General features: G+C 37.9%; 1 protein-coding gene across 1 annotated transcript in view; it reads right to left on the reverse strand.

Moving 5' to 3' along the window:
• The window catches only part of SIM2 (SIM bHLH transcription factor 2), an 80,207-nt gene extending 65,633 nt beyond the window's left edge, over positions 1 to 14,574 (reverse strand). The window contains exon 1 of the mRNA XM_051984835.1: positions 13,832 to 14,574. Coding sequence (XP_051840795.1) covers positions 13,832 to 14,006 — 175 coding nt within the window. The 5' untranslated portion in view covers positions 14,007 to 14,574. The remainder of the gene's footprint in view (positions 1 to 13,831) is intronic.
• Positions 14,575 to 22,517: the final 7,943 nt, after the last annotated feature.

Raw genomic sequence — 22,517 nt, forward strand, 5'->3', positions numbered from 1 at the left:
ACACACATAGCTGTTATACATAGAGAGGTATGTTGCATGCACATACATATTTATGTGTTGCACATATTGCTATAACTGGCATATATGCACACGTGGACACATACATATATGTTGTGTATATAGATTTGAGATGTGTATGAAGGAAATATGCATATATTCCACATATATAAATGTGTCACAATGCATGCATAGACATATGTCATATATAGGTATGTGTTACATATATACATTTAGGCCAATGTACATGCAAATATTACATACACTTAAACATACATATTGCATTGGGTGAACATGTATATTGTATAATTGTAAAATGACTGTACACAATTCTCCAAACATTTATTCCCATACCATGCCTTACATGCTCACCCCATAGCCATTGGACAAATTACAAATTTACTGGTGGGTTTGTCTATCACTAGCTTCCATTTCATACAAGATATTGGAAGACTATCTCTTCCATCATCTTTCTTCCATATGGCATCAATCACCCAACATAGACCCCCAAATAGTCAACACACACATAGATCCTTCCATCTCCTATAATCATTGCCTTCTTATCCCTTTTCTGAATCTTTTCCTTTTATTTTTCCAATGGCAGAATGGGGATTAGAGGGAGGCTTTTTCCTCTTCTTCTTCATTCTTTCCTTCACACACACACACACACACACACACACACACACACACATACACATATTTAGTTCACGGAGGAACAAATGATGTTCTTTACAACCTCAAGCCTGTTCTGAGCATCAAATAAAAAAAGAAGCAGAAGGAGGAGGAAGAGAAAGAAGAGGAGGAGAAGGAGGAGGAAGAGGAGGAGAAGGAAGAGGAAAAGAAGGAGGAGAAAAGAAGAAGAAGAAGAAGAAGAAGAAGAAGAAGAAGAAGAAGAAGAAGAAGAAGAAGAAGACAACGATGATGAAGAAGATGAAAATGAAGAAGGGGGTAGGTCAGGGTGGCACAGTGGATAAAGCACCAACCCTGAAGTCAGAAGGACCTGAGTTCAAATCTGGCCTCAGATACTTAACACTTCCTAGCTGTGTGACCCTGGGCAAGTCACTTAACCCCAATTGCCTCAGGGAAAAAAAAGGAGTACGAGGAAGAAAAGGAGAAGGAGAGAGAGAGAGAGAGAGAGAGAAAGAGAGAGAGAGAGAGAGAGAGAGAGAGAGAGAGAGAGAGAGAGAGAAAGGATGTAATTATGTAATTCTAGTATGAAAGATATTTGAAATATTTGACATCAGTCTCTGCTTCATTTCAATTAAGTTAGTTGATGAAGAACTTCCACACATAGCAAGTCATGAATCAGGTTAGCAATCCCAAGTAAAACCCATACATAATTTAGTACCTTTGGATTGATTTCTTGAGGTAAAAGAGTTTATAGATATAACCTTCTCCCTGAATTATTGCTTTCCTTGTCTCATTACTTCATATCTCTATTGGATAATAAAAATAAGAGGACATCTATTTGCTTTTATCCAGTTCTCAAATGGTCTCTTTCCTTTCTCTGAAAGAAGTTCCATAACCTCAATAATTCTAGGGTTTAGAATTTGATGATTCCTCCATATTATCACTCCTGCCCATTTTACTCTTAAAGGAGACTTTTCTTAGTCTACTTTTCTATTTATAAAATTCCTTCTTCCTTCCAAAATCCTACTGACAACTTCCCCCTCCTGTCAAAAAAATCATGAACATGAAATCTGATTTAAAGCTAAGCCTATGAAAGGAGGGCTTCTTCCCAGGATCTTAAGAATTATGAGTCCTTGATTAGTGAAATACAAATTAAAACAATCTGAGATGCCATCGCATACCTATTATTAGATAGGGTAAAATGATAAAAGAGGAAAATGAGAAATGTTCCAGGGGCTGTGGAAAAATTGGGACAGTAAGACACTATTGATGTAACTGTGAATTAACCAAACCGTTTTGGAGATCAATCTGGAATTATGCCCAGTTATAAAGGCCTTTGTCCCAGCAATTCCATTATTTAAGTCTATTTTCCAACATGATCAGGCAAAAAGGGGGGGAAAAACCCCTTTATATTCTAAAATATTTATGGCAGCTCTCTTTGTTGTGGCAAAGATCTAGAAATAGAAAGGATGCCCATCAACTGGGGAATGGCTAGTTAAACAAGTTATAGTATATAATTGAGATTGAATACTAGTCTGCTGTAAGAAATGATGAGGTGACTTATTTTTAGAAAAACAGAAAGACTTCCATGAAATGGCAAAGAGCGAAGTGAGCAAAACCAAGAGAGCATTGTATAGAATACCAGAAAAATTGTTGGAGGAACAACTGTGAAAGACTAAGCATTCTGAGTATCATAACTACTGAAATCAACTACAAAAGACATATGAAGGAAGATTCTATCTGCTTCCAGAGAAAGAACTGACATATGAAAATAGTAGTACATATGGTTTCATATATGTGTATCAAATGTTGGCCTTCTGTAGTTTAGGATTGGGAGGGAGGGAAAGAAACTGCTCAGAACTCAAAATGTAACTACAAAATAAATACAATTTTAACAAATTTTTTAAAATTCTGAGAATTAACAAGAAAATTTTGCATAATTCCAAATAAAAGAATGTGTAATGATTATAATTTAATGAGATGCAAAATCCTAACAAAGCTAATTAAATTAGGACAAAGGAAGCTTTTAAACTCAAATTGAAATGGTCATCAGCAAATCATTTTACCTGAGTTTGTATGAGAGAATGATGCAGTTTCTACATGTGTTAATTGGGTATAACACATGATCAACCTATTTGATTATTAAGTATTAAGAAAAAAAGCTTTTGAAAACCTTAAAGTGCTATTGAAAGGTGACTTTCTGTGGTTTCTTTCCACTTTTTCTTAGTCATATTTATTCAATTGCCAAGTCTTATAGATTCTACTTTCACAGCATACTTTGTTCATCCACTTTTCAAAATTTCAATATCTCTTCCTAGACTATTGCAATAATCTCCTCTCAATGAATTAATAAGCCACAAGCAAAGTGGCTTATATGTTATTGCAGACACGAACAAATACACATATAACTATGCAGAAATAAATATTTTTAAAACATAAGGTAATTAAATACAGAGTAATTTGGAAGAAAATGGAAAGTAGTTGTGAGAATCAGGAAAGGCTTCATAGAAAAATTAGTGTTCAAACTGCATTTTAAAAGAATCAAGGAATTCTATAAGGCAGAGGTTACAAGAAAATGCATTCTAAGCATAATGGGAAGGGCAACAATAGACGCTGAGTTGGTAAATGAGTATCATAGTTTAAAAAGATGGGAGGACTTGGGAGAAGGTCGCATTACAGAGTTCTGGAGAGGAAGTAATGGAGTTATAAAGATAGGTTGGTACAAGTTTTGTTTCCCTCTTTCCAATGTCACCCTTTTCCATCTTTCTTCCATACAACTGCCAAAATAATCTTTATGAACCCGAAGTTTGACTACACCACTTGCCTTTTGAAAATCTCCATATCTCTCGTTAGATTAAAATAAAGCAAAATACAAATTATTCAACTTGGCATTGAAAGTCCTTCACAATTTGATTATAGACTACCTTTTCACATTGATTTCATAATTTTCCTCTTTAAGAATTCTCCTTTTCAGACAAAGTGTTCAATTTACTGGTACCTAAACTCTATATTCCATATGTTTTTTGATACTCTAGGCCTTTACATAGGCTTTTCCCATCTCTGTAGTGAATTACTTTCTCACCTGTACCTTCCTGAATGGTTTCATTTAAGACTCAGCTGAAGTGATAGCTTCTTAGAAAAAAACCTTTCTTTATCTCATTATTTCTCTATCAGTCCTCAAACTGTCTTACATTTATTTGCTTACTTGTTTACACAGTTTCTAGTTTTTAGCTTTGTGTTCCACTTACACATTTTTCTTTTGTTTTAGTTTTTGTCTCAATCTATAATTTCACTGGTTGTGTATATCCCCAGTGATTAAGCTCTCTCTGGCAGATTGGTAATTGGTTTACAATGTATAGTCTTAGGAGAGCTGTCTAGAGGCACAGATAGGTTAAGCTACTTGTCCAGGGTCATCCAACCAATATATGTTAAAGGTTTACTTTAAATATAATATGCTGATTTCAAGACTTGATCTTTCTTCACAAGACCAGCCTGCCTAACTAGTACTAGTCTTTTAATAGGTATTTGTTGAATTACATTGAGTGGTATAATTTAATCTTATTTTCAACAAACTCCTCTTATCCAAATCCAGATCTCCAGGCTGCTTTCAACAGTCCTGACTCTGAAAGAGTTTCTTTTCACAGTCTTCAGTTAGGTACAGGGAAGGAAAATGTCTAACATTGTAAGCAGAACTAATTGTTATTAGAGCAATTTTCCCCATCTCTCTCCCAGAGTAGATGAAAAGATGGAACTATTCTGGAGCAGGATTACAGACTGCAGTGGAGGAGTAGAGTCCATAATACAATTCAGAAGCCAAGAAGCCTGGGAAGAGAGAGCTGGGATGCTTCAGGCTTCCTTTATCACCACTCCCTCAGTTCTACTTCAAGGCACTCTTAAATTGTTGAATTTGCAAGAATCTTAGTTAGTCCCTTCTTCATCTGTGATTATTAAAGCAAATACACTGTAAAATTTGCAGAATGTACATAGGGGTTACAGGAAGAAAAATCACTCCCAAAATCACATTAGGCTTAGTGGTAGCACACCCAAACAGAATCCTCTTCTTCCTCCTCTGACAGCCTTGATTGTCTCTCTTGCCTTCATTTCTTTCTTGAGATCTCAGATCCAACAAGTTGTTGCTTTTTCTTAAGCACAGATATTTTCTTTTAATGTACATTGTCAGTTCACTTGACAGGTGAGCCCTAAGCTACCAAATAAAAGTACCATCTGTGTCTTTTGCTTTTCTCTTATGATACTAGGAGGACACTGTCACTAAATTTTTAATCTCCAAACGGAACCAGTTACTTTGATCTATTCAATTTGATGAGTTCCTCTATGGAAAATCTTTAGATATAATTTAATTGTTAGGAGTCTTTCCTGCCCAGAAACAAACCTGAGAGGTATGCAGACATCAGAGTAAAGAAATCCCACACATAACTGAAAAAAATAAAATGCTATTAAGTGGAGTGGAAAAAAGAAATTTCCCTGAATTTACACAAGCAGTTGACTTCTATAGGACGATTGATATTACTTTGAATATATTATCTCATTTAGGCCTTAAAGCAATCATGTGATTACTAACAGTTGAGGAAACTAATTCAGAAAAGTTAATCAAACCTATGAGCACTGGGCTAATGTCAGAAGCAGGATATGAATATGACTTCAAGTTCAAAAAGCTATTCATTACACAGCAATATCTATACTTCATCAACTCTGTGAGGATACAAAAAGCTAAAGAAGTAATTTAGACTAGAACATCTACTTATTTCATCATCTCCAATACATTTCAAAGCATTCTGATGAACAGGCGTTAAATTTAAGTGAGATTTGAACAACAGGATAGGGAAGGCAATGTGGAAGAATCTTAACTCTGAATTTGGTGCTGAAAACAGGGTGGGAGAAAGTAAAACAAAAAGAAGTCAGGGCAGCTAGATGGGGCAGTGGATAGAGCAGTGGCCCTGAAATCAGGAGGACCTGAATTCAAATACACCTCAGACACTTAACACTTCCTAGCTGTGTGACTCTGCCCAAATCATTTAACCCCAATTGCCTCATCCTCCCCCACACACACCCCTCAAAAAAAAAAATCCAAAACATCCTTACTTGGAAGCTATAGATTATTTGAGAGCTTGTGGGAAACATAAAAGGTTCCAGGATTGGCCTTTTTTCCTCCTCTGAAAGTTTTAGGGTGCATGGATAGGGCTGTATGTTTCATAGTACACTTTTTTTCTGAAATACTTAAAAGTATCTATTTCTTTTTCTTTCCTCCCTCCCCCCCTTTCCTTTAGTCCTTTCTTCCTCTCTCCCTCCTTTTTCCTTCCTTCCTTCCTTCCTTTTCCATCCATCCTTCTTCCTTTCTTCCCTCCCTCCTTCTTTTTCTTTTTTTTTCTTCCTTCCCTCTTCCTTCCTTCCTTCCTTCCTTCCTTCCTTCCTTCCTTCCTTCCTTCCTTCCTTCCTTCCTTTCTTCTTTCCTTCCTTCTTGCCTCTTTCCCATCTCCCTTCTTTCTCTTCCTTCCTTCCTTCCTTCTTTCTTGCCTCTTTCCCACCTTCTTTCTTTCTCTTCCTTCCTTCCTTCCTTCCTTTCCTTCCTTCCTCTTCCCTCTCTCCTTCCTATTATCTATTCCCATCTCAGCCCTCTTGCAGACATTACCTGATGGTCATAATCTAGTCAGAGGCCTAGCTTTTCTCAAGAGAAGTGAAATGGAGAAGAAGGGAAGTTCACAGAGGCCCTGGGCTACTTAGAGTTGGATTTCTTTCTTCATATAGAGTCCCATTTCTGTGTTTCTTGTCTCCAATAAATGTCCCTTTGTAATGATATACTTATAAAGCTCTGGTTAATGCCCCAATTACCCTCCACCCTACCCCCAACACAATCACTAAACTTCGTTGGGATGGTGCCACAATCCTGTTAGTCTTTTACAGAAGAAAAAATCCTTGTCTTTCCCTTCTCTCCTCCCTCTCCTCACCTCCTCCATCTCCCTCCTCCCCCCACCTCCAACCTCCCCAAATCAGACTAGAGGCCCAGGGAACCAGAAAACTTTTCAGGTTGAAAATGAAGCATAAGAGGTTTGCAGTACTATGACTTTTCTAGTAAATTTTTTTCTGGAATTACAGAAAGCAACAGAATCGAAGGGCATCTTCTCCAGCTTGTTGCTTCGAGAAATGCGCCCGTCCCGAACAATACTGAAGTCTAATTAGTATCTGTTTAAAAGTAACTTCCTCTCTCAGGATTTAGTTCCAAATTCTTGGGTTTAAACAAAAGTTAAAAACAAAGACTAGCGAATGGAGGGCACTATCTTCCAAAGGTGGATGATCTGAGTTCTGAAGAATTTCCCTGTCCTGCTTCCTTAAGTTTAGGATCTTGAACATTTAAAGAAGGAAAAAATAAATAAACCAAATCAAAACAAACAAACAATTCAAATAAATCTCGGGTGCTGCGCGGTGTGATGGCATTAACTCTCTACACTGGTTGAATTCCAACCTCTATATTGTTGGTGTTATTGTTATTTTCTCTCCCGAATTATTCTTCCTTCTTAGGTTCAGGAATGGGGACGCAGGGAATAAGAAACTTTCTGTTTGGGGGTTCTCCCGTAACGAATGTCCGGGCAAAAAAGATTGAACCCAAACAGTGAACGAGAGGTTGAAGCTGGAAGCGTGGAGTGCCCGAAAGGAACGGATAGGGAGAGGAGAGAAGCAAGACTTACAGACGAAGGCTAGAATCGTATAGGTATTAGTGCTCTGTTCTGACAAGTAAAATGGCCTTTTCTATTAGAACTGCTCTGTGAGTACAATAGGAGAAAGCTGTTTAGACAGTTCCTGGATACATCATTAAAGGAGGAACGAAAGTGAACGTATTAGTAATCCAACCAGAAATTAAACAACCCTAAAAGCTTATGTTTAAAAAATTCAAATAATGAAAAGTAAGATGGTTTGAAAGTGGTTATTTGAATCTTCTTTAATTTGGACTCATCCTGGCCTGGATAGAGATGCTAAACATCTCTCCTTCGCCATAACCTTTTTTCTCTTTTCCCTGGATTCTTCTGTAAATAGTAGCGCCTGGTAGCGCCAGTAGGAAGACAAAGAATACTCCAGCATAAAAACGCAAAAGCAACGCTTAGCTTGGATAGCTCTGGTCCTTTGGAGTCAATTCTGGCTTTTAGTTTTAGCTCTGAGTGCCTACTAACTTTCTCAGGATCGGCTTCTCCACAAGCCACCCAACTAAAGATTAAGCTTCTCTACAGCCCAGGGATCGCAAAATATGCTCTAAAGATTTAACCTTTTCAGAACTTCTGCCTTTCCTCACTCATCCCATTGACGATTGCCTCATCTGACCCATTGTTTTAGGCTAGTGCTGTGTTCATTTCTCTCCCTACTCCCTCATCTTTTCAGCCACCACATTTCTTCAAGTATAGAAACTACTGCACACTACTGCCCTACTACAGTCCCCATTCTGGAAGCATCAAATTATCAAACTTGTCTGCTGGTTCTTGGAAGGATTATGTCAGTTTACTTCTCTATGGCCCCACTCACCATCAAAAGTTCCAGTACTGTTTCCTGGCCATAATTACTCTATCCTCATTTAAATCCAATTCATTTGCATTTTATGACATCACATTGCTTATGTTATGGTCCTCTTCGAAAACCAAAGACAAACAACAACTCTGTGTATAACACCTCCACTTATCTGAGGGCAAGAACTATGTTTACTTTTGCATTTGTTATAGCCCAGTTTTATATATAAGAACTGTGCTGGACACATAGTAAAGAAGTTAATAGAAACTTTTTTAATTCTTTCATTCTTTGCCTCAATTTCCCCTAACTAGATTATCTCTAAAGTCTATTTCTATCTTGAAAATCATATTATTTTGTGATTCTAAAAGTATTGACTTAGTCCTCAAACTTTCTGCCCAATAGTTTCGACAGTCCTTGTGCTCAACTGAGCAACTGAGAAACAAAGTCTGTTAGAACTCTTCTTCAACTCACCTTCAATGAGAGCACTTTCTTCAAGTAGTCCCCTCTCTCCCCCAATCCTAAAGCTAGAAGTTCCAGAGAAAAACATTATAAGGAAGAACATTCTTTCTTAAATCACTCTAAAGAAGTTGGCATCTAAATATAGAACCTGGTCTTATATAAAATGCCCTTTAATCTTTTTACACTCCCCTTTCCCAATACAAAATCCCAATCTTTATAAATTTATCTAATGCTTGCCTCTAAAGGCAATAGCAATTGTTTCTACTACTGTGATCTCAGATCTCAGACCCCCTTTCCACATTATGCAGCTTACAAATAATTTTACATAATCGAGGTGTCCTAAATACAATTCTTTGCCATCATCTACACTTCTTTCCATTCTCAAATTCAGAGGGGGAAAAATTGCTACTTAATGCTCAGGTACCAAAAGTAGCTTTTTTCGGGAAGAAAGGGGAGATTTAAGGGGAAGGTGCTGGCCTCCGGGGGAAACTACCCCAACTACACCATATTCTGCTTTTGACGGACACCCTCCCCCCCCCCTCAAACCACAGGACAAAAGTTGTCTCAACTAGGATGTTATTAATAATAAATTAAAGTAAATTTATTATACATCTTCTTTGTGCGACGCATAGGAATAACTACAGCCTCTGGAAAGAATGATATACGTTGTTTAATGTCCCTAAATGAAAATATCTCTAAGCTTCTCTGATTGCGTCTGATCTATCTCGATCTGCTCTCTCGCCTTTCCGTCCTAGACTGGACTTCTCTGATTCTGGAAAAATGTAAGGAGCGGAAATGGAAGTTCTTTTCAAACTTGGGAAAGAACAGCCAATCCGTGTTTCTCAATTTCTATCCAGCTCTCAACCTTATTTAAAAAAAGCATTCATAAAATAATAACCCACCTGACCGACGTTTGAACGCAGCAATGAATTTTGGAGATCTCTATTCCTTTAGTCCAAAGATACACCCATAATTTTGATCTTTGAGGATTCCGTGTCATGCACCCCTTTCTAGGGAGTGAGAAAGGGGGTCATGCAATTACGGATGAAGGAAGAGCAGCCCCCAATTTTACGATCCTTGTATCTTACATTAGCCCATGAGAGAAGTCAGTTCAATACGTTTCATTGTTTAGCGCTTAAGAATTTCTTCGTTTTCCTTCACTTGTTCTCCGCCTATATATTTTATTGAGACGAACTTCTGCTGAATGGTCTGTGCCCCTATCTACAGAGGCGTGTTACACTAGCGTGTGCCTTTGTACCATGCCTAATTCTTGAGATATCTAACTACAACCGCTACTCGGTTGCTTTATGAACTCTTTTCACAGGAAAAGCTCGGTCTTTTCTCTCCCCTAAATCCTGTATGTTGTTGTCCTGCATTTAATGGACTTAAGACAGAGAAGAGGAAAGCCATAAAGAAATCCAGTACTGGTTCTCAGGCTGCATGATAAATTCACACAGGCTGAGAGAAAATGGAAACAGAGGTACAAGAACTTCCACTTTATATTCATCGCCTACTGAGGACAGAGGGAGTCCTTCACCACTGAGAAATTCCAGAAAATTCTAAATTTATCAGTTCATCTTAATTACTCACGCAATCTGCCAATTGGTAAATTAGCATAAATAAGTGCCAGGCTTAATAACTGTACTTAGATTTTGGGATATAAAGGCCAAAAAAAAAAAAAAAAAAGGAATCTCTGCACATCAGTTCTTAAATAAGGGATGGGAATGGGGGGTGGGGTGGGAAGAAGAGAGACTATACCCAACAGCTAAGTACAACAAATTATAAGAAGGATAAATAGGAAGTAATCAACAGAGAGCTGGGGAAAGGCTTCCCGTAGAAAGTGAGATTATTATTCTACTTCTCCATTGGAATAAGCAGTTAAAAGATATCCTATTCCCCCCCCCCCAAAAAAAAAAAAGTCTACAATTCAAATAAGAAGTTGGAGAGGTGATGGTAATAATAGTAAAGATATCAACAACGGTGATTATTATTAACCTCTTTCCAAATTCCTATGGGACTTTCTTGGAAACTCCCTAAATAACAACGCACATAAAACATCTTTCCCTGAAAAATTGCTTTCATATTTTTTTGTGTTTGTTTGTGTTTGGTTTTTTGGTTACATGCTTCTGATTCACTTCACATTCCTCAGAAGAAAAGGAGAAAAAGAAGCAAAAGTTCTTAAAAGGAAACGAAATCCCAAACCTGCCTCTCTTTCGTGTTCAAAAAGTTTTTTACAAATAAGTTTTACAAAAAGCAACTAATCTTTGTGAGAGGAAGGGGTCAGGATAATCTATCATCTTTTTAATTTTATTTTAGCTGATCCTATCTTAGTTAAATTTTCTCTAAGCCCTCTCACTCACAGATTAACATTTCGAATTTATCCCGCTGGTATTTGAAGACTATTAACTCAGAAAGTCCAGGCACAGCACAAAGATCTGGATGTTACACTTTTTCATGATACTCTTAAGAAAACATTAACCAGATTTTGATTTTATTTTCTTCATCAATTTCAAGAGTAAGTCAAGTGACAAATTACCACCCTGTAACATTTTGATTTAAAATCTTTCCAGGCGGGGGATGTATGTCAGTGTGTAGTTGCTTTAGAGGAATCGCGTTTGTGTTCAGCCCGCTAAAAGCAAGGCAAAAAAATTGGTTTTAATCATTATAACTGAATTTTCAATTTCAAGGAAAGTTAGTCAAGAGGATGCTGACAGATACAGATTTAGACTAAATACAAAGATAGTCACAGACACTGAGATAGATATCAAGATGAAATTCATCCAAACAGCAATGGCAAGAATATCTTCGTATTAGGGATAGCATTATTTCTCCCATTAACCGGATCAGTCTAAATAGATTCAACTAGGCTCTCTAAAGCTCCCCTTTTTTCATAGGTAGGACAGTAAATGAATAGAGACTGCAGGTGTCAGAAGAAAGCCCTTCTATATTTCCTCTCTTTCCTCACCTTCCAATTGCAGACCAACACACAGAATATCTGACACTTTCTGATATCTCAGGCCAGCCTGGGCATGTTCATCCCTTAGGAGAATTTAGGGTTTATTTCTTTTTCTCTTTTTCTTTTCCCCTCCCTACTCTGGCCTGGAGATGCTAGAAATCCCAGTTTCTTCCCCCTGTGCCCTTGCAGTTTAAATGTAATAACTTCTCTTCCATCCACTCATCCTTATAATCCAGGGTGCCTCCCTCTCCCTGCCATGAACACTTCTTATTGAAGTCACTTTCCCCCGGAAAAATTCCTCCATTCCCCCAGAGGAAGCCAATGAAAACAATTTCAAGAAGGGACCAAATACAAGATAAAATAAAGAAAAGGAGAAGGGGGGGGGGAAACCAAATTTTAATTAGCTTCCCCACAGAAGATTAAATTATGCAATGTGTACCTAATTATAATCATCTGATTCTAAGGAAAGTCCACTTGTGTCTCTGGATGTGGAGAGACCGTAAGATTGGATGATTGCACCTGCTCCTTTTACCCACAGGATACCACCTACAAATCCTGAGTCAGAGTAGGCTGTATTGGGGTCTCTGGTGCTTTACTCTCAGAAGCTCTCTCCTGACACTTTCTTTCCATGTTCCTCACAGACTCCAATGTATTGTCATGAGAGTTCAGAGAGATTTGTGTAAAACATAAAAAATACAGAGCCAGCCAGAGAAGTAGGAAGGCAGATAAATAATTTTAGAAAGTTGTCCACTATATTTCAGCCCCAAGCATTTAATTCTAGATTTAATTCACTGTAACCTACTGGGATCATACCTAAGTCCTTGGAGGCAGGTAGCTGAGGTTGCTTTTGCAGGGCATTCAAGGAAATGTTACCTATTTGTTTGCTTGCTTTTACATGTATATAGTTTGCAAAAAGGCTGAAAGAAGGCATATGAGTGTGGTAATTGAGGGAAAATGTACTCTATAAATGTGTTATACTACAAAAAATCTGTTTTAAGTAGTATTACAGCTATCATTTCCCACATTCAGTCCAGCCCTTAAAATGGAGATTTCTTTTCTACTTTATATTAGAAATATGGAAGGAATCTATTAAAATTAGCCTCTCCTATCATTTTCTCTTCCAAAACTTAAGTCTTTTCAGTGTTTGAAAAATGACTTCTCTAATCTTTTTTGAGGCTCTGCTAAAATCTCATCTATAGGAAACTTTCCCCAAATCTCCTTAATTCTAGTGCCTTCCCTCTTCTGATTACTTCCAATTTATCCTCTCCACATATCAATTGTACATAGTTGTAGGTATTGTCTCTACAATTAGATTGAGCTCCTTAGGATCAGGAACTTTTAAAAAGAATTACTTTTTATTCCCAGTGCTTAGTCACTATATCTGATGCATAGTAGGCTTTTAATAAGTGTTTATTGACTGCCTGATTTCCACTCAGAGTCTGCCAGTATTGCCATGTTATATCTGTTTTGAATTATAGAGGGAGGAAAAGGATAAGTCTGAATGACAAGGTATCTGGGGACAGCCTAAAATTACTCATCACATTCTTTCATGCATTTGCTAAGTCTTCTGCTACTATTTTCCTGTGAGGTCTCATTTTCTGCTGCTGGGGTTAGGCCCAGTATTATACACTCCTGCCTGTAGTTGTGAGGTAGACATCAGGAATTGAAGTATCTACATACTGTGTGTGTGTGTGTGTGTGTGTGTGTGTGTGTGTGTGTGTTCTGTGTGTAGCCAGTAATACGTTCTTTTTCCTCCCCTTTCCTTCTGAGAGATCACTTAATAAAGGCAAGCAGCAAAACAAGCAGAGAAAAAAAAATAGATTTGCTAACTTCTGAAGTTAGATTTAAATTTCAAGTAAACTTACTTTGGTTTACCTCTTCTGCTTCAGAATTCCGCAAATTTCTCACTTTATTTTTTCACCAACCCCAATCCCGTTCATTCTCTTTGTCCTGCCCCCACTTTCTCTCCAGATTTTATAGAAAGAAAGATCCCAGATTGCTTGCATCTTCCTAACCTCCGTGCAACAAGCTCCTTGCCGTAATCCTACCATTTTGAGCTACAAAGGGTCGGAAAAGGGCTCCTAGAGCCATTTCTCACCCTTTCCATACCCCACCCCCAGTCACTAACTGGTCTCTAGAGCGGCAACAATTCCCTGTCTGAGCACAACTCCCCCCCACCCCCCTCGCCTTCCCCCCACGCTCAGTTCTCTGTTCTCTCCACCTCCTTGTAAAGCTGGCCATTCTCTCCTCTCCACAGCTGGACGACAAAGAATATCTCACCTTCTGGAAAGACTGCTCGCATTTTTAGGTAGCTGGTGGTGAGCCGAATGATGGATGCCTTGTCTAGCTGAGAGGTGATGGCCGAAGGAAGGGGTAGCAACTTGGCCAATTCATAAAATTCTCCATTTTCTTTTTCTCTCCTTGTCTTGGCCGCATTCTTGGATTTCTCCTTCATCGTGCCACTGCTTTGGGCATATTATATAAATGCGGCCCACTCTCCAAATCTCCAATGCTCAGCAGCCTCAGAGCGTAAGGGTTTAGATTTCTAGCAATGGACTGGATCGTCCGGAATAAGTAGATCCTGTTGGCAGCGGGTGAGTGAGGTGAAAAAAGACTAAGATCAATTCTCCTGAATAGAACAATTCAGGCATGTGAGAAGATACAAAAGCAAGGGGACAGCACCACTGGAGGGAAAGAAAACTGAAGAGGTGCTGTCAGGTTAGAAGTTCAGTCTATTTAGGTGAAAGACCCCTGGATCAAGGAGAGAGAGAGAGAGAGCCTTATTGAGGGGGGAAAAAAGCCTAGAAAAAAGCAGACTGGAGACACAGCTGTGGCGTTGGCTACAGTATCTGAGGCTTCAGGAGGTCTTCTTGCCCAGAGATAATTTCTTGAAGCTTGGATAATTTACTCTTATCGAGAAAAACCTGACACAGGAAATTTTCGATCTGGCTTCTCCCTGTAGCAGCCCAACAAGTCACCATGCTCTGGAGTTGTTAGTGTCAATCAGCAATCAAATGTCTCTCTCTCTCTCTCTCTCTCTCTCTCTCTCTCTCTCTCTCTCTCTCTCTCTCTCTCTCTCTCTCTCTCTCCTCTTCTCTCTCCTTTTTTTCCCCTCTTCTTTCCTCTCTCCCTCACCTCCTAATCTTTCTTCTTCCTTTCCTCCTTTTTTTTTTAATTAGGGGTTTAAATATGGAGAGAAGGAAAACTGCATTTGTTTAGTTCTTAATTAAGGAGGGATAACTGTCTCAAAACCCTTGGTCGGTGAATAAAAGACAATCCCAAACCACAGCAGAAGTCTTAGCAGCAGTAGTAAGAGTAGATAAAGCCAATAAATGAGAGTCCAAGATGTGGGTGAGTAGGGGTGCTGGTCAAAATCAGCAGATCTCCTCTTTTTCTTGGCGCTCCAGACTGTGAGATTCCGCTCGGAAAGGAGTATCGAGTGTCGGTTTGTTTTTCTTCCACGTGCTTATAAGCTATGTTTGTTTATTACAGACCTGCCTTCCTGTGGAGTCCGACAATCCCCTCTTGCTCTGCGAAAAGAAGGAGGAGAAGGAGAAAGATGGGAGTGTGTGTAGAGAGGCAGGTGACGAATGAATCTCTCTTCCTAGACATTCCGTCTTTCCAAAAGTCACATGACAGTTTCTATATTTCCACTTTGGTAATTTTCCCCAAGACATCCAAGGGCTTTTAAAATGTTAAAGAACTCTGCATGCTTACATCCATAACATTATACACATCACATATATGTGTGTGTATATATATAAATATATATACACATATCTGTGCACACAGACATATAAGAAATAGCTTATAAGAAATCATTCAGGGAAAGAAAAAGAAAAAGAAAGAGGACGAGGAAAAGGAGTAAGAGAAAAAATGGAGGAAAGGAAGGAGAAAAAGGAGGAAAAGAACGAGCAAGATGAAGGAAAGAGTCTTGCTAGCGACTATATGGAGAAGACTGGAGAAAAGCAGAAATGAAAAGGAGAAAGAAGGGGGGGGGTCAGGAGTGGTGATAAGAAGCAGGAGCATGGGAGAAATGTGGGAGAAAAGAAAAGAGAAAGACTAAGGCAAAAGGATAATTTTGTGATTTGGAAATATTTCACAAAGGGCCCATATTGAAGATGACATCTGTCCTTCAAAGCTAGAATTGCCCATCTCCTACTTATAAATGGGAAATGTAAAAGCAAACCTCTTCCCCTCCCCTTTCTCCTCCCACCTTCCTAACTTCATTGGTGTAAGAGAAAAGAGGGAGGGACAGAAGGAAATAGGCTGGAGTAGAAAGGAAAGTGTGTCTCTCTCTTACCTGCTAGCCTTCTAGAAGGAGGCCAAGGCCCCCTCTAACTGTCTACCAAGCGCTTCCATAACCTTGAAAAAAGAGGGAAGTTAGTTTTCAGAACCTTCTTGTACTAACAATAAAAAAGGGAACACAATAAAGTCTTGTCTTAAAGTAGTAGACAGAAATCAGCAGTTTACTAAGTGTATATTTCAGGGAAGTGCCTTGCCTGGCACCCTAAGTGGAGGATACTAGAGGAGAATAGAAATGAGTAAAAGAAAAGGTGATAATCTGATGGTATAATCCTGCTGACCAGAAAGATTTTGATTTAATGTGAGGCTTCAAAGGTTAATCCCAGGTCTTTTCTGGAGCTTCAAGTCATTGTAGATTCTAAAAAGAGCTTTGGAATAGCTCAGGGAAGGGAAGGTTAAATGTCCCTATTAACTCAAAATTATGTTCTGTCTTGAGTTCCACAGAGATGTGAAACCAAAAAAGAGAGTGAAAGTGTATGTGTAATTACATTTTTAGGTGGAGTGCACTCCCAGGGGACCTGATAGTCCTCTCAAGAACAATTAAATTGGAATCAGGGCGAACATTATTCTTTAGCAACTAGTAATCTAAACAGGTGGGATTACTGAAACTATATTGTACATAGCTATTTATAATACAGGCACATAGCATGTTAATGCACAACTGTCTTACATACGTCTCTGAGCAATTCTTTCATAGGGGCAGGTGGGCAGGGTTGAAAAAAAAATCTCTTGGTGTTTCAATATCTGCCTATTTCTAGTGATTGGTATGCCCACTGGATATTTTGGTCTCCCATGACAGATACAGACTCCATACATGGATTGCAGGAAATCTGTGAACAATCTCTTTCTTAATGGTCTCCCTGTATTTCAAATCTGCCTTTTCTGACATGGTTGTGAGATAGCTCTACTGAAATTCTTTCCATAGAGAAGAACCATATAAATGTGAGCTATGTTATACACATGTGTACACACACATATACTATATATCTATATCTATATCTATCTATCTATCTATCTATCTATCTATCTATCTATACACACACACACACAGTTAAATTGATCTGCCAATCCATACTATTAGGAAAGAGTAATAATAGCTGATGTTTATGTATATAACAGAAAAGGTGCTTTCCTCTCACAATAGTCCTGGGAAGTATATTTGTAATGTAAATATCATTAGGGTCATTTGACAGAGGAGGTAGCTGATTTTCACAATGGCCTCAATTAACTAACCCACAGTAACAAAAGTAGCACATTTAAAGCTACAATCAGATTCGATGCTCTTTCTTTCAATATTCAGCCAGCTCACAGAAGCTATAGTTAAATAATGTTTGTATGTGAGTGTCCTCATATTGTATTGGAGACTGTCTGTAAGTCCCTAGTCCTCATAATCCTATCTTTCTTAACTAGACCAGCAAAAGATTGAAAAGCATACTTTTTTTGGAGAGGATCTGGGTTCAAATTTCAGCTGTTGGGATCATGAACCACCGTTCTGACCAAAGCCAAGGTACTTAAAAATCTGAGCATTAGATTTTTCACCTGAGTGGTCTGGACTAGCCAGATGACTGGTAAAGCCCCTCATGGCTCTAAATCTAATTTTTAATGGCAAGTTTGGACTTATTCTTGGGCAACACATTGATAAATTCCCAAACTGTAGGACATATATTCATGTAGACAGATTTACAATATAGGACATACTATAAATCATGCCTCTATTTATTACTATGTTCTTGTCTAAAGAAATTGTGAAAGATAGAAACAATACTGACAGCAGAGTTAAGATGTGGATTCAAATCCCTCTTCTGATACTAGTTGTATGCCCATAAGCAAGTCATTTAACTTTTGCCTTAGTTTCTTTTACTGCAAAATGGGATAAGGACACCTATGTTACCTATCTCACAATATCTGCACTCCCTACCTCCTTGTTGTTAGTACTATAAAACTTCAGTTATTATTAATAATAATAAGGGGAGAATGAAAGGAAGTAAATACCAGAGAGTTTCAGTATAAGCTTTGTCTCAGCCTTTTTTAAAAAAGCTTATTTTAAAAACATCTTCCTATAAGCAGAAACTTTATTCACTAACAAACTCAAACATTCTTATACCCTATATATGAGTGTAGGCTAGTTCTTACAGAGAAGCAATGCACAAATGTTCTTGTGTCAATTTTTTCTCACATATGTGGGGGTTTTCTTCTAAGAGAATTGTGTTTCATTTTGCAAACTCAACAGCTAAATCCTTTCCTTAGATTTCCTTTAGTATTCTCTTTCCTCTTAGTCAGGAACTTTGGACTATTTTTCATTTCTCATTTTCCTCCCTTTTTTTCTCCAATTCCTGCAGAACTTCCCTTTCCAAATTCTCCATTTAAGGAGGTTCTGATGTTACATTTATTTTGATGTTCATTCCTTCTTTGAAGGAACAATCTTGATCACTTAATAAGATTAAAATAAAATATAAATCTAATTTTAGGAACGAAATTTTTACTTGACCCCAATTCCAATGTTTTTGAAGTCTAAAGGTAAAAAACACTGTATAATATTTTTGGTTTCAGTAATTATGTGCCTATCACCTATAGCTCAAAATCATCCATCCATTAATTAATATTTAGTTATAAACAGAAAGATAACCAAAAACTTTTTAAATTCTGAAAGAGTAGAACTAGGAAGGATCTTTTAGATACTTTTAGATATCAAGTACATTAGACTCCTTAGTAATAAGGCAACTAAGACCAGAGTAGTCAAAATGATACTCAAAGTGATTTTTAGTTGATAGTTGAAACTAGAACACAGATCAATTAAATTTGCAGTCTAGTTTTCTGATATACCACGTCTATTCTCCAGATCTCAGCAAATGATTTCACAATCACATTTGTGTTTCCCTAGAATCCTCCCACCTCCACCCCTACCTGCCTCCCACCTCTGAATCTATCTGAGTCCAGGAGCTTGAAATAACCCTTGTTGCAAAGTAACAACAGATGAAAGTGCTCGAGTCATGGAATTTGAAAGGAGGTAAAGACTTAGCAGCTGAAATATTTCTGAGGCCTCTCTGTCCAAAAAATCCACACCTTTGCTAAATCAACCAATGTATAAGGGAATCTTTTCGCAGACTACATTTTGGGTAGGTAGCAACAATCTCAGCCAATGGTCATTGTAATTTGCAGTATCTCCTTGATGCTTGGGTCCTTCTTAATCTGAGAAATGCACTGATTTTACTGTTAGTAATACAGGAATACAAGCACTTGTATCGCAGTACTGAACCACATGTTCATGAGTGCAGCTGTTCTGATTCATTGACCCTCAGAATAAACTTAAAGACTAGAGGAAATTGAAGTGAAGAGGTAGTGAAAACCACGAAGGCCCAACCCTATTCCAAATGGACTAATTGTCTGCCTTACTGATTACGGAATAACCTTGGGATCAAAATTCTCTTGCCTGAAGGAGATTTAAGAGAGTATAAGAGAAGGGAACCAGGCAAGGGAGAATAGGGAAGAAACCATGGACTCACTTCTTTTTCTGTGTCAGTCTCAAGTAGGCAAATCAATGAGGGAGGATCTCTCATTAGACAGACTTATTTTTACACACATTTACTTAAAGATATTTATTTTCTTTACTCGATTTTTAATTTTAATTATATTTATTGTCTTTACTCAAATCCATTCCTCTCCTCTCCCCTTCCCTCTTTCATCTATCCCACTCCTTAGTTCTCACATCTTTAGAGATTTTTAAATCAGAAAACTGATCTGGAAGGAATTGCGACCTTGAAAGGGAAAGAAAGTGGATCTGCGTCTCTCAACATCTGGTTCGACTTTACCCTTCAGATGCCCCCAAACTGCCCCCTCCCACAGTTCTCTGTTCCTTCCTTACCTGCTGTACAGCTTTTGAGGAAATTTATTTCAGCGGGGATCATAGATCAAGAAGATAAAATTCACAGATGTTTGTATAGATAAATTATGGGTTTGCTGGGAATGCAGTCTCCTGGTTGCTGATAATTCTATAGTAATATAATTTTTATATTTTGTGGGGGAAGAGCAGGATGACTACCACTTCTAGCACTGGATTAGGAAGAAGGGAGGGATTTCAAAGCTACATCTCCATCTAACCCCCAAGGTGAAATTTAAAGACAGAGCAAGTGATGACAACTGAAAGTCAAAGGCACTTTCTAATTCTTTCCTTCTGATGTGTCTTTCTGTGGATGCCCAAGGCTGGGATTCAACAAACTGCCAAGTAAAGTGGGAAATGAGTCAATTACATGGCTATTCTACCCAACTCTTCTCACCCCATCAAAAACCTCTTTACTTCAACAATATTTCAAACAAGAGGTGGGTGAGGGTTTAAAAAAATTTTTTTTGGGGGGATAACAACTTCTGAATTATTGCATTAATTCTTCACTTCATTCTTTATATGTAGACAGCCATCTGTCACAAGATTGTATTTCTGTCCATGGAAAGGTGTATCAAAGGTTAATCTCAGTACATAGTAATAAAATGTCAATTGCTTTCAAATATTTTTAAATCACAGGATTTTGGAACTAACATGTTTTTTAAAATGCAGGATTATAACAATAGTTATACTTCTCTAAAGTGAAATAAAATACTGCTAAGAGCATAAATCTTTCTATTAAAAAAAATTCAGTGAAAGCTTTCCCTTTAATGAAAGTGCATCACTTGGATGATTCCTTTTAAAAATTATCTTATTACTTCACAGGGAACCAAAGAAACGATTTAGTTCCTTACAGGTGGAGAAAAGAATAATAAAAACAAATAATAATTACGAAGTCTAGGGTTCAGTGCAGCGCTTTTATCAACAGTTATTTCTTCCAGCCAAAGAAAATTATCCTAGATTACAATTTTAACAGCAGTTATAGATAAGTAAATATCTATTTGGTCTTTCTGCTTTCACAACTTAAAACGTGAAAACAGAGTACTATATGGACCCATCCAGTCCTCTTTACCCCCGATCTTTTTCTTGAGAAAGCTTCGAAATTTTCCGAAAAGGCTGTTTTTGCGCCCCATCACCTCAGCTGCTTGTTTTCTGAGCAAATTTACGTAAGGCCAACTCAAATCTAATTTTCCTCTTTATTTTTACAAAGGGACAAAGGCTTTCGTCTCTTCAGACTTTTCTTTCATGGACAAAGCTAAGAATTCGAAAAAAAAAGTGAGGAGGGAAGGAAGGAGGGAGGAAGGAAATGAAGGGAAGAAGTGGGAGAAAAATAATAAGATTTGAGATCAGAAAAAAAAAAAAACCCACCTCTCACCAAAAACAAATGAATATTATAGATGAATAAATGTTCCCGTCTTCTCTTTTTGCCTGAGAGTAATGTACTTAACTGGTCAAAACCCGTAAGTGTCTCCGAAGTTCGTTAGATAAACCTTCAAAAGAGAGGATCTAATTAGAACAGGAAGAAGCGATTCTTGGTTTTATAAATTTTGGCAAAACCTTTAGCCGCCCCCTCCCAGCGCCCGCCTCTAGACGAGGTTTTTTCCCTTTGTCTCTGGGAAAGTGCGTAAAAATAGTGCACTCTCACCACGTAATCGTTCACTTCTTGCCTATTCAAGAGAAATTGACAAGACTCGAGGCAAAATTGTACTCTATCATTTAGAGCCCTCGGGGTAGAGAACTGTAAGTTCCCGGAAGGGGAAAAAGATGGAATATAGATTATTAGGGGTGATACGAAATGTCAACCCTTTGCTCTTCTAACTGTCCGAAGGAAAAAAATAGTTCAGTCAGGTGGAGTAGAGAGAGCGCTGTTTCTGATTTTCATTGTCATACCGGCTGCAGCCTTTGTATTTACCTTTCAACCTCTTGTCTTCTTCTTCTGGGAGAAATCTACGTCCCACTTTAATAGAAATATTGTTTTCACAAATCCCGCTCCAAAGAAAAGGCAGTCCATCTGCTCTCTTGTAAGACCTGGCTTTACTTCGACAAAACGGTCCCCAAAGTCTACAGCTAACCAGGCAGAGATGGGAGAGGGAAGGTAATTCCCATTTGACAAGACTTCTGAGTTGTTAAAAAAAAATCCGAAATCAACCGTTTGTGTACTGAAATACCCCATTGGTTAGACCAACAATGTGATGTATTTAAAATCAGCAAACATATCCGTTTATTAGCTTGAAATGAAATGTAATAGCCATTTTCAGTTTGTGAGGCCCTAAACCCAAGAACGTGGAAAAAAAATACCTTTGTGAGCTCCACCCCCACCCTCATCCCTGAAAATTTCTGTCAGCTTCAAGTAGGCAGATCACTGAGTGAGGATTTCTCAGTAGACAGACTTCTTATTTTTACACGTTTATTCATTAAGGTATGCATTCTCTTTACTCAAATTTTATCAACCTTAGTCCTTTATTCTTCTGAGCATGAAAGCATATACTAATCCGGTAGTGATTTTTTTTTTTTTTTTAACTTGCAAGTGGTTTGACCATAAAGAGAAGAGACTGAAATAACGGCCTAGCTTGCAAACTAAACATGGGAAGGAGAGAGTCAGTGTATTCAAACTGAAAAGGTTAATGTTTCCTATTAAATAGAAACTGGGGGTAGGTTTAAAATCCTCTTCAAACACATCTCTGGAGAATAGAAATTTCCAACGAACTTTTGTTATCGCTATAAAGTTATTCTAAAGATATGTTCTTTATATATATTCCCTTCATTCTACTGAGAATAAGAGAA

Source organism: Antechinus flavipes, chromosome 3, assembly GCF_016432865.1.
Source record: "Antechinus flavipes isolate AdamAnt ecotype Samford, QLD, Australia chromosome 3, AdamAnt_v2, whole genome shotgun sequence".
Lineage (NCBI taxonomy): Eukaryota > Metazoa > Chordata > Mammalia > Dasyuromorphia > Dasyuridae > Antechinus > Antechinus flavipes.